Source organism: Schistocerca nitens, chromosome 7 (genome assembly GCF_023898315.1).
Source record: "Schistocerca nitens isolate TAMUIC-IGC-003100 chromosome 7, iqSchNite1.1, whole genome shotgun sequence".
Taxonomy (NCBI): domain Eukaryota; kingdom Metazoa; phylum Arthropoda; class Insecta; order Orthoptera; family Acrididae; genus Schistocerca; species Schistocerca nitens.
The window spans coordinates 630,889,786-630,909,746 of NC_064620.1; the positions used below are offsets into that span (position 1 = coordinate 630,889,786).

The 19,961-nt window shown below is 43.1% G+C and overlaps 1 protein-coding gene across 2 annotated transcripts in view; it reads left to right on the forward strand.

The window, feature by feature from the left end:
- Nucleotides 1-19,961, forward strand: part of LOC126195036 (cadherin-99C) — a 643,316-nt gene that overhangs the window by 597,895 nt on the left and 25,460 nt on the right. For both annotated transcript variants that reach the window (XM_049933479.1, XM_049933480.1), the window contains 4 exons: nucleotides 1,336-1,452; nucleotides 1,537-1,783; nucleotides 1,903-2,054; nucleotides 2,149-2,289. In XM_049933479.1, the coding sequence (XP_049789436.1) occupies nucleotides 1,336-1,452; nucleotides 1,537-1,783; nucleotides 1,903-2,054; nucleotides 2,149-2,289 (657 nt within the window). The remainder of the gene's footprint in view (nucleotides 1-1,335; nucleotides 1,453-1,536; nucleotides 1,784-1,902; nucleotides 2,055-2,148; nucleotides 2,290-19,961) is intronic.

Below are 19,961 nucleotides of genomic sequence, written 5' to 3' on the forward strand. Positions count from 1 at the left end.
TTATTGAACACAACTTTATAGCAACAGATTGAAATTGTCTATTAATAAACACAAATAAACTATATTATTTCTTGATGGAAATTGATATAAGCCCTAATTACTGATAGAACTAAATTATATATTTTGATTACCCTTCTAAACTATACTGCTTTATTAGAAATAATCTGCTGTACACTAATGAACTTTTGCTGTTTGATTATGACCAGCATTATTATTTGAACTTACGTTATTATGAATACATACATAATATATCTACAGTGTAATGTTCACTACAAGAAACAATGTTAGGTATATATATGTTCTCATGTTGTCTGTTTGGCTTGTCCCATATCATATACACTTCTGTACATTAAATGATTGGGTGAATCAATAGAGATATAGTGCAATACAATAGTGCCTGATTGAAATTAATGTAAGTTCAAGCACTATGACTTTGCCTTGCAAGTTTGTTGTAAGTATGAGATTAAGCAAAGTTTCTTCTAAGCTTGGCAGTGGCAGAAAAAACACACACGCACACACAAACGCACGCTCGCACTACACACACACACACACACACACACACACACACACACAAACACACACATTAGTTGAATCACTATAACACACAAGTCTAAATCAGCCCAGGTAAACAGCAAGTAACAGTTCACTGGAAGAGACAAAAGTTTGATAATATTAACAGAAAATGTGTCCACCACCAGGTGACCTAACTTTGCTTGTTACTGAAGTTCACATTTCTACCAAAGGCACTTACACTGGACCTTGGCACATCAGTACAAGCATATCTTCCATTTACACATCTGGCAGGATTACTAAACTCAGTATTATGACAGGTACGCATTATTTGTACTTGATTGCCTTTTGTACAAAGGAAGTCAATGGAATTACAAATCAAGACAGTTAGCTCATCACAAAAAAATGATCAATCAGTCTACTACTAGATTAAATCAAATAAACCTGGGAATTTAACTTTTAAATACACTACCTTCACAAGCACACACTGTCTCACTTAGGAGTTTTTAAGTCTGTGGTACAAAATTGTCCAAAAAAGGTGTTCTACACAATTGAGAAATTAATGGATTGTACTAAGGAATATTTTACATTTTGACTCTTATTGTCTTTAATCTGTGTGTTTTTATTGGTTTACCACTTTAGTGCTGTGTGTTATTGTTTACTAGCTTATATTATTTTTCTTAGTCCTGCAAATTCTTGATCAGCTTAAGGCCTTGACACCCCCTCTTACATCAAACTCTGTTGAAATTACAACAAAGTTATAGCGTGTGGAATGCACAATAACAGACGAATAATTGGAGCTGAATTTGCACTTCTTTGTCGTAGGTTCGATATGAACTTATTGGAAGAGGAAAAGCAAACAAATACTTCCAGATTGATTCTGATACAGGTGTTATACACGTTCGAGATGACCTACGGAAAGAAACACTCAATGAATACCAAGTAAGTAATATTTTGGTAAATGCAAATTTTCAGTAGTGTAAAGCTCTGCAGTGCTTTGTACATTACCACTTTTATTTTTTCTAGGTCGATATTAAAGCCTATGATCTCGGTGAACCACAGTTGTCATCTGTGACATCAGTACCTGTTTATGTTCGCCACGTGGCAACTGTTCCACCAGATGAAGGGCTGGGCTTTGCTGACACTTCTTATACCGTAGAGATTCCTGAGAATGCAACTGCAGGCACCCTCATAAAGACACTTACAATTTTGAACATCAGAGCTCAAGACATAGCTCCTCTTCGGTGCACAATAACAGATGGTGACATTCAAGGTTAGTCTTCAGTGCATCTTAAATCAACTACAAACAACATATTCCTCAAAAAGGTAGTTTTCATTAACTGTCATTACACACAGCAAAATTAATAGACTTATTCTCATTTCATTTATAAGGTCTCTTCTACACAAATGTGACAAAGGATCGGAACTGTGAATTAAGGTTAAGAACTGCTGGTCTGGACCATGAAAAAGTGCAACAGTATCAGGTGGTTATAAAGTTAGACACTCTTTCTGGTTTGGTGAATCAGATGAGAAACAGCACTACTGTAAGTAAACGTGAGAATTTTATATCTTTGTACTGTCTGCTTATTGAGGTACTTGATAAGTCTAATCTTCTGGACTATGGTTCTTACATTCCAGGTTAAGATTCAGGTTGTTGATGTGAATGACAACAAACCTGAATTTATATTCCCAGAACCATACCAAAAGTTTTCAAAGGGAAAATACTTTGGGGCAATTGCAGCAGATTCACCAATTGGGACATCTGTTTTGCAGGTTAAAGTAAGTGAAATATTCCATATAACTAATAAACCTCTTTGTGTGTAACTCATTCATTCATTCATTCATTCATGCTGGTTTGAGAAGCCAGAGATGGAAATCATGTGTGCATGAGATGTGCATGCTTTTATGAATGAATGTGTGTATGTGCTTCCCTTTCAGAAGAAGGCTTTGGCTGGAAGCTAATGTGTAAGTGTCTTTTCATTGTGTCTAAATGCAGCTCAGCATGTCATCTTTACAGTGAGGTGCAGTCTAGATGTATTTGTCTGGAGAAAAACAGCTCCTCCACTTCCTGTACCACTCAGCTGCTCTAGTGTTAATATTATTATTGTTTTTGAGACTTTTGGCCTGTAGGCCATCTCTGTGTTCTGGAGTTTTAGTTAGTAAGATTTCAAATATCTACAAATTTCATAATTACTTTTAAAACAAATACATTATTTTGATGAAGTAGGGTTGCTATAGTAGCTGGTAAAGGTTGATGAGGTCTGATTAATCATTGCATGAAATTGGCTTGCTGGTTTGCATACAGTTTATATTAGAAAAAAAAATATGTTTGATATCCCATACAGATATTCAATCACTTTTTCAATGAAGATTATCTTGAATGTGTATTCAGTGAAGATGGTTAGAAAATGATCTGTACGTAAATCTCATGTGATTTATGGTACTTCCCTGCCAAAAGCTATAAGTTTCACTGGGAAGTGAAAACAGTGTCTTGTAACCTGTGCTTGCCTATAGAAAAGTGCAGTCCACTCTGCCACTCCCTGGGGTTTTGGACCCATCAGCATTACTGTGGAAGTATTCTGGGTAATTATCAGCAGTGCAGGTTTTACTAATTATTCTGTGCTGGTATTTGTTTTTGTTGGGAAGTAGAAGACATCAGCAACTGAAATAATTTTGTTATGTTTGTAATCTGTATTAGGATATGGTGGCATTCCTTGATGATTTGGTAAAATGTTCTTTAAATTTATGGAGCTTGTACACAATTATGTTTTTAGAGTAGTGTTTATTCTCTGTCTACTCATGTCATCTGGAAACAATCTGCAAATTTCTGTCTCAGTGGGTACTCAATTAGAGAAAGTAGTTTTGGGAGCAATATATCCATCATTAATTTCCATTGTAAGGCATCAGGCATTTCTGTGGCTTCCACTAACGGTGCATTTGTTGCCGTGGAATGAACATATAGCTCCTAGGCATGTTGTGATGCAGCTAAATTAGAGTTTACTCAGTTGCAAAATTGAATTCCTGTTGCCTCTGCAGAATAACATGCTTCCTTAGTCAGTTTCAGATCTTATTAGGTCACTGCATATTAATAGTAGAATATTACTATCTGCTCACCACTATATTCTTGTAACCAATCACAGTGCGTTGAGACTAGGCTGGATCTTGTAGTGGTCAAAATTTTTAAGGCCATTACACCATATAAGAAATAGCACTTGAGTGCAACATTAGCACATTCAGTGAAAATTATTCGGAGTGCCAGCAGGAAGAATTTAAAGAGATAAGTCATAAATACTTATTGGTAGGAGCAAAATGCCTTTGGACTACAGTTATTCAAATAAATGTACAAGTCACGTAAGAGAACGAAATAATAACTTGCCCTTTATCAGTTACAGAATTCTCAGGGCTGTTACTTAGTGTTTAGATTATGATTGAGTTGTGCATTTTTAATGGGTGGTGAGCTTGCTGATATCAACATGAGGGAGGTGTGCTGCAGAGAACTGGCAATGCTTCGGTAGCGGCACATAGTCAGTGGCTGTGGCAAGTCTGACAGTGGCCGGAGGTGGGTACCCGGCTTTGGCGGTGTGCCAGAAGGTGCTCAGGAGACAGACATCCTCTCTCACCAGTCAGCAGGAGTTTTTTTGTTTTCCCCATGGACAACATGTGGTTTCTTCCCCGGCTCTACACAAGTCCTTCCAGGGCAATGCCTTTACATCCTCCAGACTTACGTGGATGGTTGTGTCTGTACATTTGATTTGCTCGATCATATTCTTCTTCTTGCTCTTTATTGTTCACTACCATTATTAAACATTTTTTCCTGCCCAAAATTTCCAAATTATCATGGTAAGAAGGTAGGACCGTACAGAGACCTTACATTGGCTAGTATTCATTTACTGGGCGGGCTCCATGTCACCAGTCCGCTTTAGTGCATTTTTTTCCCACACTCCTCTCAGCAAGAGAGATTCGCAAAGGCATTCACAGCAGGCATTCTTCCCCTTAGCAAACTGCGTATCATCATTTCACATTAGTGTATTGTGTCTGGCATAAGAATCCAACTGTCTGGTACACTGCAAATATCTTATCTTCAGTTTCGAAAGGTGTTTGCAACCTTCTGAAGATCACAGAAAAACAATCTGGTGGATGACAGTGTGGATGTCCTGGAAAGGGATGATTGCTTTTCGGCTCGTAGGCACCTGCGCACCTCCTTTAGGGCTGGTCAGGGCCTGGGAGAGAGGGCAGTGAGGTCTCTGTCCAAAGGCCCATTACACAAGGTTCATCTTAGGTGCAGAAAATTATTTACAGAGTCTAATTTTTTGCATTTTAGTCACAGTGGTCTGGAGATAAACTCCTTAATTGTCTTTATATTCAAATAGTTTACATTTTCAAATATTGTCATCTATCAAACCTATCCGTGGCCACAAACATCTACAGTAAAGTTTAGCAGAGGATGAGGGTCCGAAAGGAAACAAGAGAGTAATTTATTTGAAACAGTTATTGGATCTAATGAGCACCCATGACATACAACATGAATACAGACAGCATTTAATGCTATAACAGATGATCAAAGTTTGCGCCATCAGATGCCATGCATGCCTGACACCAATGGAACATTAACTGCTGGACAAGCTTAAACAAAGTAGGTGTTTCTTTGATTGTAGCAGTTTTGCAGATGATTCTTGTGATGAGATCCATTTCACATTCCACAGGATCACGATATCTGAGAGATTTCATGGATCCTCATCTAAATTCAGTATAGGTGGGGGCTAGGGAACTGGTCCATCATGCCCAGTCCATCAATGTGGGAATTACCTGTTCAAATACCTATGAACATCCTGTCCAGAATGAACAGAACAAATCTCTCATGTATCACAATCCTGTGGAGTCTGAAATGAATCATTTGCAAGAATCCTCTGAGCAACTGCTGCACTCAGAGGAACTCCCGATGTGCTCAAGAATGTCCGGCAGTCAATACTCCATCAGTGTCGCATATGGGTGGAGCCTGACGGTGCAAACGTTGAGCTATATTCAAGCTGTGCATCGTGTGTACTCGTTATGTCCTCATTATGTCTCTCATTTTTTCCTTGGCATATCTTCGAGTGCTCAATTACTACAGTGTCATTTCTTACTTCTTTCTCCATGAGTGCATAATCTTAATACATGATGGTATTTTAATAACTTCCCTCAATAAACCATAACTTCTCTCTCACAAAAGCTCATTTACCTGATCAACTCACTTCAGTACATAAATTTTTCATGAACCTTCATTAAATATCAATGATGATGCTTCTTTTCCAAAGGTATGTTCCTCTTACATTACTTATTTCATCACAACCAACACTTCATCAACAAAATAATAACTTACAATAATATTTCACTCCCGTGGTCCAGATGGGTTACTACTATAAAAATCTTATAGTATGTTCTTATCTCTCATTCCTGGAATTTATCGCATGTATTCTAATGCTACCTGTGCAATTTTATGATATTTCCCACTTATGGAAACATGCTGTGAGTGTTATCATCTTACTAAATTATCATGGCCTGTACTTATCAAACATTGACGTTACCATTCATTATACATATCTCAAAATAATACCACAACTGTAGCTCAACTTATTTATATCCACTGCTGATCTGTCTGAATAAATATCTCAGTTTCTTACTTGAATTTATCCTCTGTATGAAATCCAACTGTACAGCTTATCACTTTTCCCTCACATTTTTCCACACTTGTCAAAGCTTTGGGTTGACACAAAACTAATACAAACTCTCTGACATCACATCTATGTCTGATTCTTTTTTCCATTTGATCACTGACAAATTTTCTGTGTCTGACTTTATACTTGATGTCAAATCATTCCTTCTTGTATCCAAACATTTTGTGCCCTCTGGCATGAACCAATTTAAATTTACAAGTGTGTTTTCTGGTGTGAGTGCATCCCTGCCATTTTCGTCTTTTACGTGACCTTATGTTTCTTGTATTGTCTGCATCACATAACAGTCTAACATTTGTGAGCAATGAATTTACCAGTACTGTGTCAAATGATGCATTCTGTAATTGTGTTGCAACATGTGACATTTTGACCCTGCACTGTCCCACATCAGGTATCTCATTTCGATCAATTACTGACGAGCTGGGATTGACACATTCTGTTGCAGTGCTGCTGCTATCCCCATCTACAACTTCACATCATGGCACAACTGCTTCTTGCGGTGGCAGATCAGCCTCCTAATGTAACACAACATTGATGTAATTTGAGGCCTTGTCAATTACATCGGTTCTTCCAGTGATTACTTCACAGATGTCGCATATTATTTGCTCATCTGCTTCTGACCTCACTATTTCTGGTTGTTATTCATCCTTTGCATCACTCATTTTATGTGCAGAACTGCAGTGCACATTATCTTTTGCACCTTCCATCAACAATATTTTCTTCCACAAATTTGTGATTAGATTCTTCTGACATTTGTTTGAAATTATTAGACAAAGCTTTTCACATCTCTGGAAATATTGTATTTGTGTGTTCTGTTAAATATGTGTGGCTTTCTGTAGCTCTCTCCCCATTGCATTGCCCCTGCCAAACATTAATTGCACTGGATTTTCTTTACAGCTGGCATTCTGCAGAAACCTTAATATGACACTCCTGGAGACGTTCAGTTATTGCCTCTCCATAACACAGCTGCTGGCCTACTGCAAGTATCTCAAAAAATGATTCAAATGGCTCTGAGCCCTATGGGACTTAACTTCTAAGGTCATCAGCCCCCTAGAACTTAGAACTACTTAAACCTAACTAACCTAAGGACATCACACACATCCACGCCCGAGGCAGGACTCGAACCTGCGACCGTAGCAGTCGCGCGGTTCCAGACCGTAGCGCCTAGAACCGCTCGGCCACACCAGCTGGTGCAAGTACCTCGACAACATTCTTGGAATATTTCTGCAAGCGCCTTTCTGTGTGTGCAGCTGGTATTTAGCAACGGTCTCACGACGGAACCTCACGTAGGTGGCCAGTAATCTGTCCTCGAGGCACAGTTGCTAACTTACTCTAACACTCGTGCCATCTCATTGCTGGGACACTAAAATTGCTTTGCCTTTGCACTACTGTAGGAATTCTGCACATGCTTGCCAATGACATCCTGTTGCAGTTCTAGAAATGCTTCTCAGTCTTGTCGTTTCTCGACAACTGCGAATGTCAATCACACTGCTGAAGTCTTTGATGGCTCCTATCATTCTGCAACATTCCTGCCACGCAACCATATCTGGCACACCTGCCGGCTTCCTTTAACCCTTTAACTGCTCTGCACGTGTTAATGTGCACACCTCCGTACCTGTTCCCGTGTGCTCCGAACGTGTTTACGTGCGTCACCAGTCCTTCTACCTGGTACTCTGAATGTGTAGACACGTAGACACGTCCGGAGTACCAGGTAGAAGGACTGGTGGCGCACATAAACACGTTCGGAGCACACGGGGACAGGTACAAAGGCGCACGCGTTGGGAGCAGTTAAAGGGTTATCCCTCGCTCCCTCACACAGACGCTGTGCTGCTGGCATTTGACAAAGGTCTCACCACGAAACCTCTTCTGATCATCCGATAATCTTTCGCCAAAGCACACCTGCTAGCTCACTACAATTCTGCGCCATCTTATTGCTGCCGGGACAGTAAAATTGCCTCGTCGTTACACTACTATTGGCATTCTGCAGATGCCTCTCAATCACACTCCTTTTGCTGTTCTACATATGCTTCTCCATCTCACAGTTTCTGGGCTACTGCAAATGTCTCTCCGTCACACTGTCGGAGTGTGTGACGTCTCCGACCGTTCTGCAACGATCTCTCCATCGAATCACACGCGGGTGTCCAGTAGTCCGTAACCGAGGAACGGCTGTTGGTGTACTGTAACCCTCGTACCGACACATCGAGACTGGGACACAGAAATTGCTTCACCGTTAGACTACTACATCCGTGCTGCAGATGCCTCACCGTGATACTGTGGCTGACCTTCAGGAATCACCTCTCCATCTCAGGGATGCTGGCCTACAGCAAGTGTCCCTACGCAATTGTCGGAATCTTGGAGCGAGTGTGGTTCTCTGAGATTGCTGCTGCCATTCCACAAGGGTCTCAGCGTGGAACACCTTCCGGACGTCCAGCAGTCCTCCTGCGAGACGAGGCCGACGGCTCGCCGTAACTCTCTCTGCACCATTCACTTCTGGGACACAGTAATTGCTTCGCCACTGCAATATAACAGTATTTCCGCAGACACCTCAGTACGACACGGACGCTACCGTTACGTTATTGCCTCTCCATGGCATGGCTGCTGGGGTACTGCGAGTGTCGCTTCTACACTGTCGGAGTATTTCTGCGAGTGCCCTTCTGTGCTAATGCTGCTGGCAACTAGGAAGAGTCTCACCGTGGAACCTCCTTTCGGGTATCCAGTAATCTGTCTCCGAGGCAAAGCTGCTATCTTACTGTAACACTCTCTCTGTTACATTGCTGCTGGGACGTATAAATTTCATTGCCGTTGCACCACTGTAGGCATTCAACACCTCACCGTGACACTGATGCTGCCCTCACGAAATGCCTCTCCGTACAACGAGGGCCGTATTGCGTGTTGCGTGTGTCTGTATGACACTGTGGGAGTCACTCTGCTAGTGTATTTCTACGATTCTGCTGCTGGCATTCAGCTACTATCTCACCACAGGACCTTTTCAGGATGTCCAGTAGTTTGCAACCGAGACACAGTTGCCACTTACTGTGACCCTCGGACACTCAGATTGACACCAGGACACAGAAATTGCTTCAGCGTCGCACTACTGACAGTTCTCTGCAGACGCCTTGTCGTGACAGTAATGCTGTCCTCTGGAATTTCCTCTCCGTCTCACAGCTCTGGGATACTGAAAGAGTCTCTATCACACTTCCGGAATCATTCTACACGTGTATTCCTTTTATACTGCTGCTTACATTAGGCTAGGGTCTCACCGTGGAACCTCTTCTGAGTTTTAATAATCTGTCTCCGAGTCACTGCGTGTAGCTTACCGTAACACTCTCTCCGTCACATTGCTGCCGGGACACAGAAATCGCTTCACCGTTGCAATACAGTAGGCATTCTGCGGAGGGCTCAATATAAAACTCCCATTGGTATTCAGTTATTGCCTCCCGTAATATGGCTAATGGCGTACTACAAGTATCTTTGTGACACAGTTGGAGTATTTCTGCACTTGCTTTTCTATGAAAATGCTGGGGAGAAATTAGTGAGGTGTCTCCGTGGAACCTCTTCCGGATGTCGAGTAATCTTTTTGTGAGACTAAACTGAAGGCTTTCTGTACATCTCTCCCCATCGCATTGCTCCCGGGAAACAGTAATCGCACCGGTTTTGCGTTACACCTGGCATTCTGCAGACGCTTTAATATGATACTAATGCTGCCTCTCAGGAATTCCCTTCTCCATCTCACGGGTGCTGGCCTACGGCAAGTGTCGGTACGACACTGCTGAAGTATTTCTGCAATTGTCTTTCTGTGACAGTGCTGCTGACATTTTGCAAGGGTCTCACAATGGAATCTCTTCTGGACATCCAGTAGCCTTTTTTGTTAGGCTAGGCTGAAGGCTTTCTGTAACAGTCTCTCCATTGCATTGCTCCTGGGGAACAATAAGGGGAACAATAATCACATTGGATATGCTTTACAATTGGTATTCTGCAGAAGCTTTAATACGACTGGTTGCGTCATTATTGCCTCTCTGTAACACAGCTGCCGGACTACCGCAAGTGTCTCGACAACATTGTTGGGGTATTTCTGTGTGTGCCTTTCTGTGAGAATGCTTCCTGCATATAGCAAGGACATCACCGTGGAACCTGTTCTGGGTGTCCAATAAACTGCCTCCGAGGCACAGTTGCTAGCTTACTGTAAAACTCACACCATCTCATTGCTGCTGCTATACCACAATAGCTTCACCATTGCACAACCATAGACATTCTGTGGAGGACTCTTGTTGATACTCTTGTTGCCATTCTAGAAATGCTTCTCTACCTCACTGTTTCCAGTCAAACACAATGCTGAAGTCTTTGACGACTCCTATCATTCTGCCGTGTTCTCACCACGAAACCACATCTAGATGTCCAGTAGTTCATAACACAGGCACAGCACCAGGCTTACCATAGCCCTCCTATCCTCACATTGGTGCTGGGACATAGAAGTAGCTTCGCCATCAGACAACTGTGGGTATTCTGCAGTCACCTCACCACAACATTATGCCTGCTCTTCAGGAATCACCTCTCAATCTCATGGGTGCTGGTAAGTGTCTCTATGACTGCTGTAGTATTTCTGCCAGTGTTTTACTATGATAATGCTGTCAGCATTTAACAAGGTTCTCACAATGGAACCTCTTCTGGATGTTCAATATTCCGGTTTCAAGGCACATCGTGTAGCTTGCTGTAACACTCCCTCCGTCACATTGCTGCTGGGACATGGAAATCATTTTGCCATTACAATACAATAGACATTCTGTAGACAGCTCAATATGACACTCCCACGGGGGTTCAGTTATTACCTCCCTTAATGTGGCTCCATGACACAATTAGGGTATTTCTGCAAGTGCCTTTCTATGACAATACTGCTGACATTCAACAAGGATGTCACTGTGAAACTTCTTCTGGATGTCCAGTAGTCTTTTAGCAAAACTAAGCTGTGGGCTATCTGTAACTCTCCCCCCATCGCATTGCTCCTGGGAAACAGTAAAGCCATCGGATTTGCTTTGCAACAGGTATTCTGCAGACCCCTTAATAAGATAATCCCACTAGTGTTCAGTAGTACCTCTGCATAAGACGGCTGCTGGCCTATTGCAGGTGTCTCGACGATGTCGTCGGAGTCTTTCAGTGAGTGCCTTTCTGTGAATGTGCTGCTCGCATTTAGCAAGGGTCTCACAACAAAATGTGTTCTGGGTGTCCAATAAACTGTCTGATACACAGCTGCTAGCCTACTTTAAATCTTGTGCCATCTCATTGCTGCTGGGACACCATAATTGCTTTGACATTGCACTACCACAGACATTCTGCAGAGGTCTCTCAATGACACTGTAGTTGCTGTTCTAGAAATTCTTTTCCATCTCAACATTTTATGGGTTACTACAGTGTCTCTCCAACACACTGCTGGAGTCTGTGACAGCTTCTATCACTCTGCAATATTCTCACTGTGAAATCACATCTGGGTGCCCATTTGTAACTGAGGCACAGCTACCGGCTTACTGTAACCTCGCTCCCTCACATTGACTGTGGGACACAGAACTTGCATTGCTATCAGACTAATACAGTCGATCTGCAGACACCTCACAATGAAACAATGCTGCTTTTCAGGAATCACTTCTCTATCTGATGGGTGTTGGCTGACAGCAAGTGTCTCTATGACACTGCTGGAGTCAATCTGCAAATGCATTTCTCTGACACTGCTTCTGGAATTCTGCTAGGGTCTCACCATGGACTATCTTCTGCATGTCCAGCAGTCTTTCTGTGATACGAAACTGATTTCTTCTGTAACTCTCTCCCCGTCACCTCGATACTCGTACACAATAACTGCATCACCATTGCAATAGAATAGTCATTCTGCCCCTCAGGAAATGCCTCTCCATCAGTGATGGATTAGTATGCCAGCAGCCAGATGGATCAATATTGCAGCCCATTGGTGTTCAGTTATTACCTCCCACAACCCGGCTAGTCTCCTACTACAAGCATCTCCATGAGGCTGTAGGAGTATTTCAGTAAGTGCCTTTCTATGACAATGCTGCCGACATTTAGCAAGGGTATCAAAATAGAACCTCTTCTGCACGTCCAGTAGCCTTTTTGGGAGAATAAGGCAAAGGCCTTCTGTAAATCTCTCCCCCTTGCATTGCTCCTGGGAAGCAGTAATCACTTTGCCATGCAGTAGAATAGGCATTCTGCAAACACCTTAATATGACAAATCTGCTGGCGCTCAGTTATACCTCTCCATAACATGACTGTTGGCCTACTACAAGTGTCTGAACGACATTGTTCTAGTATTTCTGCATGTGCATATCTATGAGATTGCTGCTGGCATTTAGCAAGGGTCTCATAATGGAACCTTGTCTGTGTGCCCAACAACGTGCCTCAGAGACACAGTTGGTTGCTTACTGTAACTCTTGTGCCATCTCATTGTTGCTGGGACACTAATATTGCTTCACCTTTACACTAATACAGGGATTCTGCAGATGACTCTCAGTGACACTGTTGTTGCTGTTCTAGAAATGCTTCTCCATCTTATCATTTCTGTGCAACAGAAAATCTCAATCCATCACACTTCTGAAGTGTGCAACGGCTCCTACTATTCTGCAACGATCTCATCGTTGAACCACATCTGTGTGTCCAGTAGTCTGTAACCGAGTCACATCTGACGGCTTACTGTAACACTCGATAAAACACGTTGAGTCTGGGATGTAGAAATTGCTTCACCAGGGCAATACTACAGGCGTTCTGCAGATGTCTTAATATGACACTCCTGGTGGTGTTCAGTTATTGCCTCTGTACAACGCTACTGCTAGCCTACTGCTAGTATCTTGACAACATTGTTGGAGTAGTTCTGCAAGTGCCCTTCTATGTGAATGCTGCTGGCATTTAGCAAGGGTTTCACCAAGGGAACCTTTTCTGGGTGTCCAATCGTCTGTCTCCAAAGCACAATTTCTAACTTACTGCAACCTGTGTACCATCTCATTGTTGCTGGGACACTAAAATTGCTTTGCCTTTGCACTACTATCACTTAGCCCTTGTGAGGCAAACTAGGAGCTACTTGATTGAGAAGTAGTAGTTCCAGTCTTGTTAATTGTCATATGGCCGGTGGGACTCTCCGTATCTGTATCCGGTGATGCTCGAGGGCTGAGGATGACAAGCCAGGCGGTTGTTACCATTGGGCCTTCAGAGCCTGTTTGGGCAGAGTTTAGTTTAGTTTGCACTACTATATGCATTCTACAGATGCCTCTCAATGACATACCTGTTGCCGATCAAGATGTGCTTCTCCATCTCACCATTTCTGGGCAACTGCAAATGTCTATCCATCACACTGCTGAAGTCTGCATGGCTCCTATCTCTCTGCAACATTCTCACCATGGAACCATATCTGGGTGTCCAGTAGTTTGTAACTGAGGCACAGCTGCTGGCTTACTGCGACCCTCATTCCATCACATTGACGATGGGACACAGAAGTAGCTTCACCGTCGGACTACTACAGTCATTCTGCAGACACCTCACCGTGACACTATGCTGCCCCACAGGAATCACCTCTCCATCTCACAGGTACTGGTCTATAGGAAGTGTCTCTATGACACTGCTGTAGTCATTCTGCAAGTGTGTTTCTCTGAGACTGCCACTGACATTCTGCTAGAGTGTCACCACGGAATGTCTTCTGCGTGTGCAGCAGTCTTTCTGTGATGCAGAACTGATGGCTTGCTGTAACTCTCTTCCCATCACATTGATACTCATACAAAGTAACTGCTTTTTCATTGCAATAGAATAGTCATTCTGGGATGCCTCAATACGAGACTCCTGCTAGCGTTATGTCACTTCCTCTCCATGACACGGCTGCTGGCCTATTACGAGTGTCTTCACGACACTGTCGGAGTATTTCTGCAAGTGCCCTTCTACGCTAATGCTGATGGTATTTAGAAAGGGTCTCACCGTGGAACCTCTTGTGGGTGTGGAATAATCTGTCTGCGAGACAAAGCTGCTAGCTTACTGTAAAACTCTTTCCATCATATTGCTGCAGGTACACAGAAATTGCCTCACCACTGCACTACTATAAGCATTCTGCAGATGCCTCACCATCACACTAATGCTGCCCCTCCAGAATTGCCATTCCATCACACGGGTGCTGGCCTATTGCATACGTCTCTATGACACTGCCGGAGACACGGTGATAGCGTATTTCTATGACACTGCTGCTGGCATTCGGCTACGGTCTCATCGTGAACCTCTTGTGGGTGTCCAGTAGTTCATAACCGCAGCACAACTGCTGGCTTACTGTAACCCTCGCTCCCTCACACCGGTGCTGGGATGCACAGGATGCTTCGCCGTCAGCCCACTACAGACATTCTGCAGATGCCCCACCATAGCATTATGGCTGCCCTTTACGAATTGCCTCTCCATCCCACGGCTGCTGGCTGACAGCAAGTGTGTCTGCGACACTGTTGGAATATTTCTGCAAATGCCTTGCTATGGTAATGGTGCAGTCATTAAGCCAGGATCTCCCAATAGAACCTCTCTGGGCATCCAATGATCTGTCTCTGAGACACGGCGCGTAGCTTACTGCAGCGGACTCTCCATCACATTGCTTCTGGGATGTAGAAATCGCTTTGCCACTGCAACACAATATGCATTCTGCAGAGATCTCAATATGATACTCTCATCTGGCATCGAGTTATTGTCTCCCTTAAGACAGTTACTGTCCTCCGACAACCATCTATATGACACTGTTGGAGTATTTCCGCAAGTGCCTTTCTGTGACAGTGCTGCTGACATTTAGCAAGAGAATCACCGTGGAACTTCTTCTGGATGTCCGGTAGTCTTTTTGCGAGACTAAGCTGAGGGCTTTCTGCAACTCTTTCCCAATCGCCTTGCTCCTGGAAACAGCAATTACATCCAATTTGCTTTACAACAGGCATACTGCAGACGTGCTAGTACGGCACTCCTACTGACGTTCAGTTATTGCCTCTCCCATAAGATGGCTGCCCGCCTACTGCGAGCGTCTTGACAACACGGTTGGAGTTTTTGTGTAAGTGCCTTTCTGTGAAAATACTGCTGGCACATAATTCTCCCATCAGACACCTCTTTGGGGTGGCGATTTCACTTCAAATCCAGAAGTCAGACAAACTACACAATTAGAGAGTGAGATTGTTAAGTTCTCTGTGGTTTTTTACTGAAGTGTCAGGACAGTGGCATTATTCCAAAGTTTCCCAGAGTGAGACATTTTATCCAGATCGCCTCTGTGAAATTCATTACACAAAAGGTGAGTCTAGCACTAGTGAAGGAAAGGATCCATTTTACTTGCTGTGAACTGGATACCATATCGAAACAGCTGTTTCGTATGCATACAGATATTGCATCCAGCCTGCCCGTCACTTTCCTGGGCATAGGCGGACTAAGTGACCCGGGCAAAATCGGACTGTGTCTGTAAGGAATACATCGAGACAGTTTCTGAAGTTCTCCCGACAGTCAGCACCGTTACCACAAGGAGATACTTTTCGACACTCCGTGGCAATTTAACGGATGAGGTTTGGACAAAATAACACTGTCTGTGCACGGGAAAGGCCCGAACTTCACCCCTACGCTGAGAACCCTGCACTGACTGATTTTATTAGTGCTGTTGAGGAAGCTGTGAGACCTCTTCCTAATGATGCTGCAGAAGAAATAAGACATGAAGCATGTTGTGCACTCGTGAAAGCTCCACCTTAGAAGAGTAATGTGTCTGCCATGGAAAGGGCCGCAGTACAAAATGTATGAGAAAGTTCTCACGCGGTGGTCTTACCAGCAGAAAGGGAAATGTCACCATGTTGTTGCCACTTGGGCTTTATGAGTAGAAGATTTATAACTTGCTGAGTGAACCAATGTACCGGAAGATTGACAAAGACCCACAGGAAAGTGGAAAGGAAAACATCAACACTGCTGAATTCTTCTTCTGTTCCACAAGAAGTGCCCAAAAGACTAAGATTCATTGCCCTTTGCCACCCAGGTTATATGGTCTCCCGAAGATTCGTAAAAAAGATCTTCCGTTATGGCCGATCATCAGTAATATTGACACCCCCATGTACCTACTGTGACCTTTTGTGGGGAAGTGCACACATCATGTTCGCAACTTGGCTGAATATCAATAAACTGAAGTCACTTCAACTCTGTGAAACTGACTTAGTAGTGAGCTTCAATATCATCTCACTTTTAAGGTTTCTCTTACGGACTCTTTGTCACTCATCAGCAGTAACGTCATGGCCGATATAATAGCACATTTTCATCGTGTCCTTTCCTCAATCTACTTTTTATTTAACAATGGATATTTTGAGCAGACTGATGGTGTTGCCATGGGAAGTCCTCTCAGTCCTTTGATAGCAAACTTTTTTTATGTAAGACTTTGAGTAAAGGACACTTGATTCAATAGAACTTAAAAGTGAGAGTGATAAGTAGGTGACAGGACACTTTTGTAGTGTGGCCCCACAGTGAAGAACTGTCACACTTCTTGCAACATCTGAACTCAATTCACAAAAACATCCAGTTTACAATAAAAATAGATAAGGATGGTTTCTTACCTTTTTTTGGACTTCTTGGTTATTAGGAAGGTGGATGGATCATTAGGGCATTCTGACTATCGTAAGCCCACACATATAAACCTTTATCTCCAAGCATTGAGCTGCCATCACCTTTCACAAACTAATGGAATCTTAGAATGAAACTTCCTGGCAGATTAAAACTGTGTGCCCGACCGAGACTCGAACTCGGGACCTTTGCGAAAGGCAAAGGTCCCGAGTTCGAGTCTCGGTCGGGCACACAGTTTTAATCTGCCAGGAAGTTTCATATCAGCGCACACTCCGCTGCAGAGTGAAAATCTCATTCTGGAATCTTAGAATGTCGGTGCACCAGGCACGGAGACAGCCTTACAAAGGAGCTAGAACATCTACAGTCAGTGTTCAAAGGTAATGGTTACTCTCCACACCAGATTAGCACAGTGCTAAGGAGGATGAAACGTGACCGCCCATGACATACATAAGGAGCTGTTCAAGTCCAGGGTGTTCCTTTCATCTGAAGTAGTCAGGGTCCTAAGGAAACATCTAAGTTAAAGTAATCTTCCAGCCACCAGTGAATATTAGTGCCCTTCTCGGTTCGGTAAAATACGATCTGGGTCTGCGTAAGGTCACGATCTACAAAGTTCCTTGCCAGTGCAGCAAAGCTGACATAGGTAAGACGAATACGCACAGTACATGAAAGGTGCATTGAAAATTAGCACAGCCCAGTAAGTTGGCTGGAGCTGAGCATTGTATTACCACAAGACATTCTATGGGTCACAAAAATCTTGGCCCCAGGGAGAACTTTTTGGGATTCGGTAATTAAAGAATCTGTGGAAATACGTCTACACAAAATCTTATGAATCATGATGGCAGCTTTCAACTGGACAAGGCTTGGACCCAGTGGTCTCTTTGATTTCTTCTGAGAGAAAACAGTTTATTCATAATGACACATCTTGTGGCATCTGATGTCTGGTTTTAGTGATGTAAGTGCGCATTCTGATAAAGGTTGGGCATGTACTTTCACATTTACGCACACATCTGCGTGCTGCAGATAGAACAGTATTTGCAGAGGGTTCAGGTTTCAATAGAGGACGCTCCTGTAACGGGCGCCAATGTGCGTATATTTCCGTGCCAATTTTTGCTATAAAGCCGATGCCGGAAACCTGCAGTTTCCAGTGGCGGACACTCACCTGAAGATGGATGGATGGCACCAGCTGAAATATTGTGTTATCACGAAATAGGGGAGAGAGTGTCATGGCATGATAATGGATTTGGGATGGAAATCCTTAAAACAAAGGCATTTTCATTGTGGCAGAATTTCTTATGAAATTTCAATTTCCAACTTTCTCCTCCGAATGCAGAAATAATTTGTTGATGCTGACATACATTGGGAGAAATGATCATCATAATAAAATAAGGGAAAGCAGAGCTCGTACAGAAAGATGTAGATGTTTGTTTTTTCTGTGTGCTGTTTGAGATGGGAATGACAGAGAATTATTGTGAAGGTAGTTCGATGAACCCTCTGCCAGGCACTTGAGTGTGATTTGCAGAGTATCCATCCTTCCCCCCAACATTACTAGATGGGATACTTGATTGAAAGCTTAATTGTCTATTGTCAATAATGTTTGGGCTGTGTGCAAGTTTTTAGATGCTTTGTCAGATGACTCTTCAGCTGTCAGAGAGCCCAAAGCATTATCAGTTAAAGAAGAACTGCAATACAAATGTGATGTTATACAGAGACTGTTCATTCTGTCAGCATCCATGATCAAATTAGAGAAAGAGTAGCTAGGGAAGGAAGCATAGTGGATCATTCTGACAGATGTGAAGGATGCACTGGAAGGCATTTGAAAACAGAAGCTCAGACAATTGCGATCCAGAAACCCTGATGTGGAGGATGTGCCAATGAGCAAGGATGCTGATTACTGTTTGGAAACAAGGTACACACCTCTGTGTCTGTGATGTAGAACACATTATCTGATTGTAAATACACTTGTGTCCAAAATTAAAGCAACAAACCACTATTTCCACCTCCTGTGTCTAATTCATGATACAAATTGTCAACAGATGTCCATACAATCATGTTCTGCACAGAAGATGGCATTCTGGACAGTGGACAACCACGCCAACAACGATGTTAGGGTACCTATAAAAGGTGCTAGTGTTTGCTGAGTAGTCCCAAATCTACTATTGCTGTGTACACAGCCACAGACTCTGCAATATGGCATAGGGAAGATGCCTACCATACTCTGCAGTGGAGGGCCATAGGAAGAATGGAAGCAGAACAGTCACAATATGATATGGCCTGATGGCTTAATCTAAATCATTCTGTTGTTTCTCAGATGTGGTGACAGTTTACAGAGACCGAAACTGTATACCAAAGACCAGAACAGAGCCGACCATGTGTGACATCAGAAAGAGAGAACCATTTATGGCTGTAAGGGCATGATGGTACCACCTTAGAACTGCATGGCAGGTGGCATCTGACCTCGCAGCATCTACTAAATGTGTTGTATTAAAGCAAACCATGTGCAGAAGGCTTCCACAGAGTGGCCTTTATTGTTGGAGACCTAATTTACATGTACCTCTGATGCTTCTTCACAGAAGGGAATGTCTAGAGTTGAGTCATTCACATGCCACCTGGACGGTCGAGCAGTGGGCCAGTGTTCTTGTCACATATGAGCCCAATTTGGTCTGGAGAACAATTCTCGATGGATTCACATCTGGAGGGAACGTGGAACATGATTTTGGGTCCCAAACATTGTGGAAAGAGAGTGATATCGAGGAGGATCCCTAATGGTGTGGGCAGGGATTATGTTGACCACACAGACGCCTCTTCATGAAATTGTATGGGTGAAATGGTAAGGTTTAACTGGTGTAGGTATTGTGATGAGATCTTGGGACCTCATGTGCAGTTGTTGTGAGGTGCTGTGGGCCCAGACTTTATCTTGATGGACAATAATGCTCGACCTCATGCAGCACATGCAGTTAATGTTTTCTTGTAAACAGAAGATATTGCATGCATGGCGTGGCCTGATGACTCTCCTACTTTCAGTCCCGTAGAGCATGTCTGGGATGCACTAGGGACACAGGTTGCATCACGTTGGCGCCCACTAACCACTCTCGAAGACTTGCGAGCAGCTTTGTTGGAAGAAAGGGCGTTATTGCCTCAACATGAGATTGATGACATCTT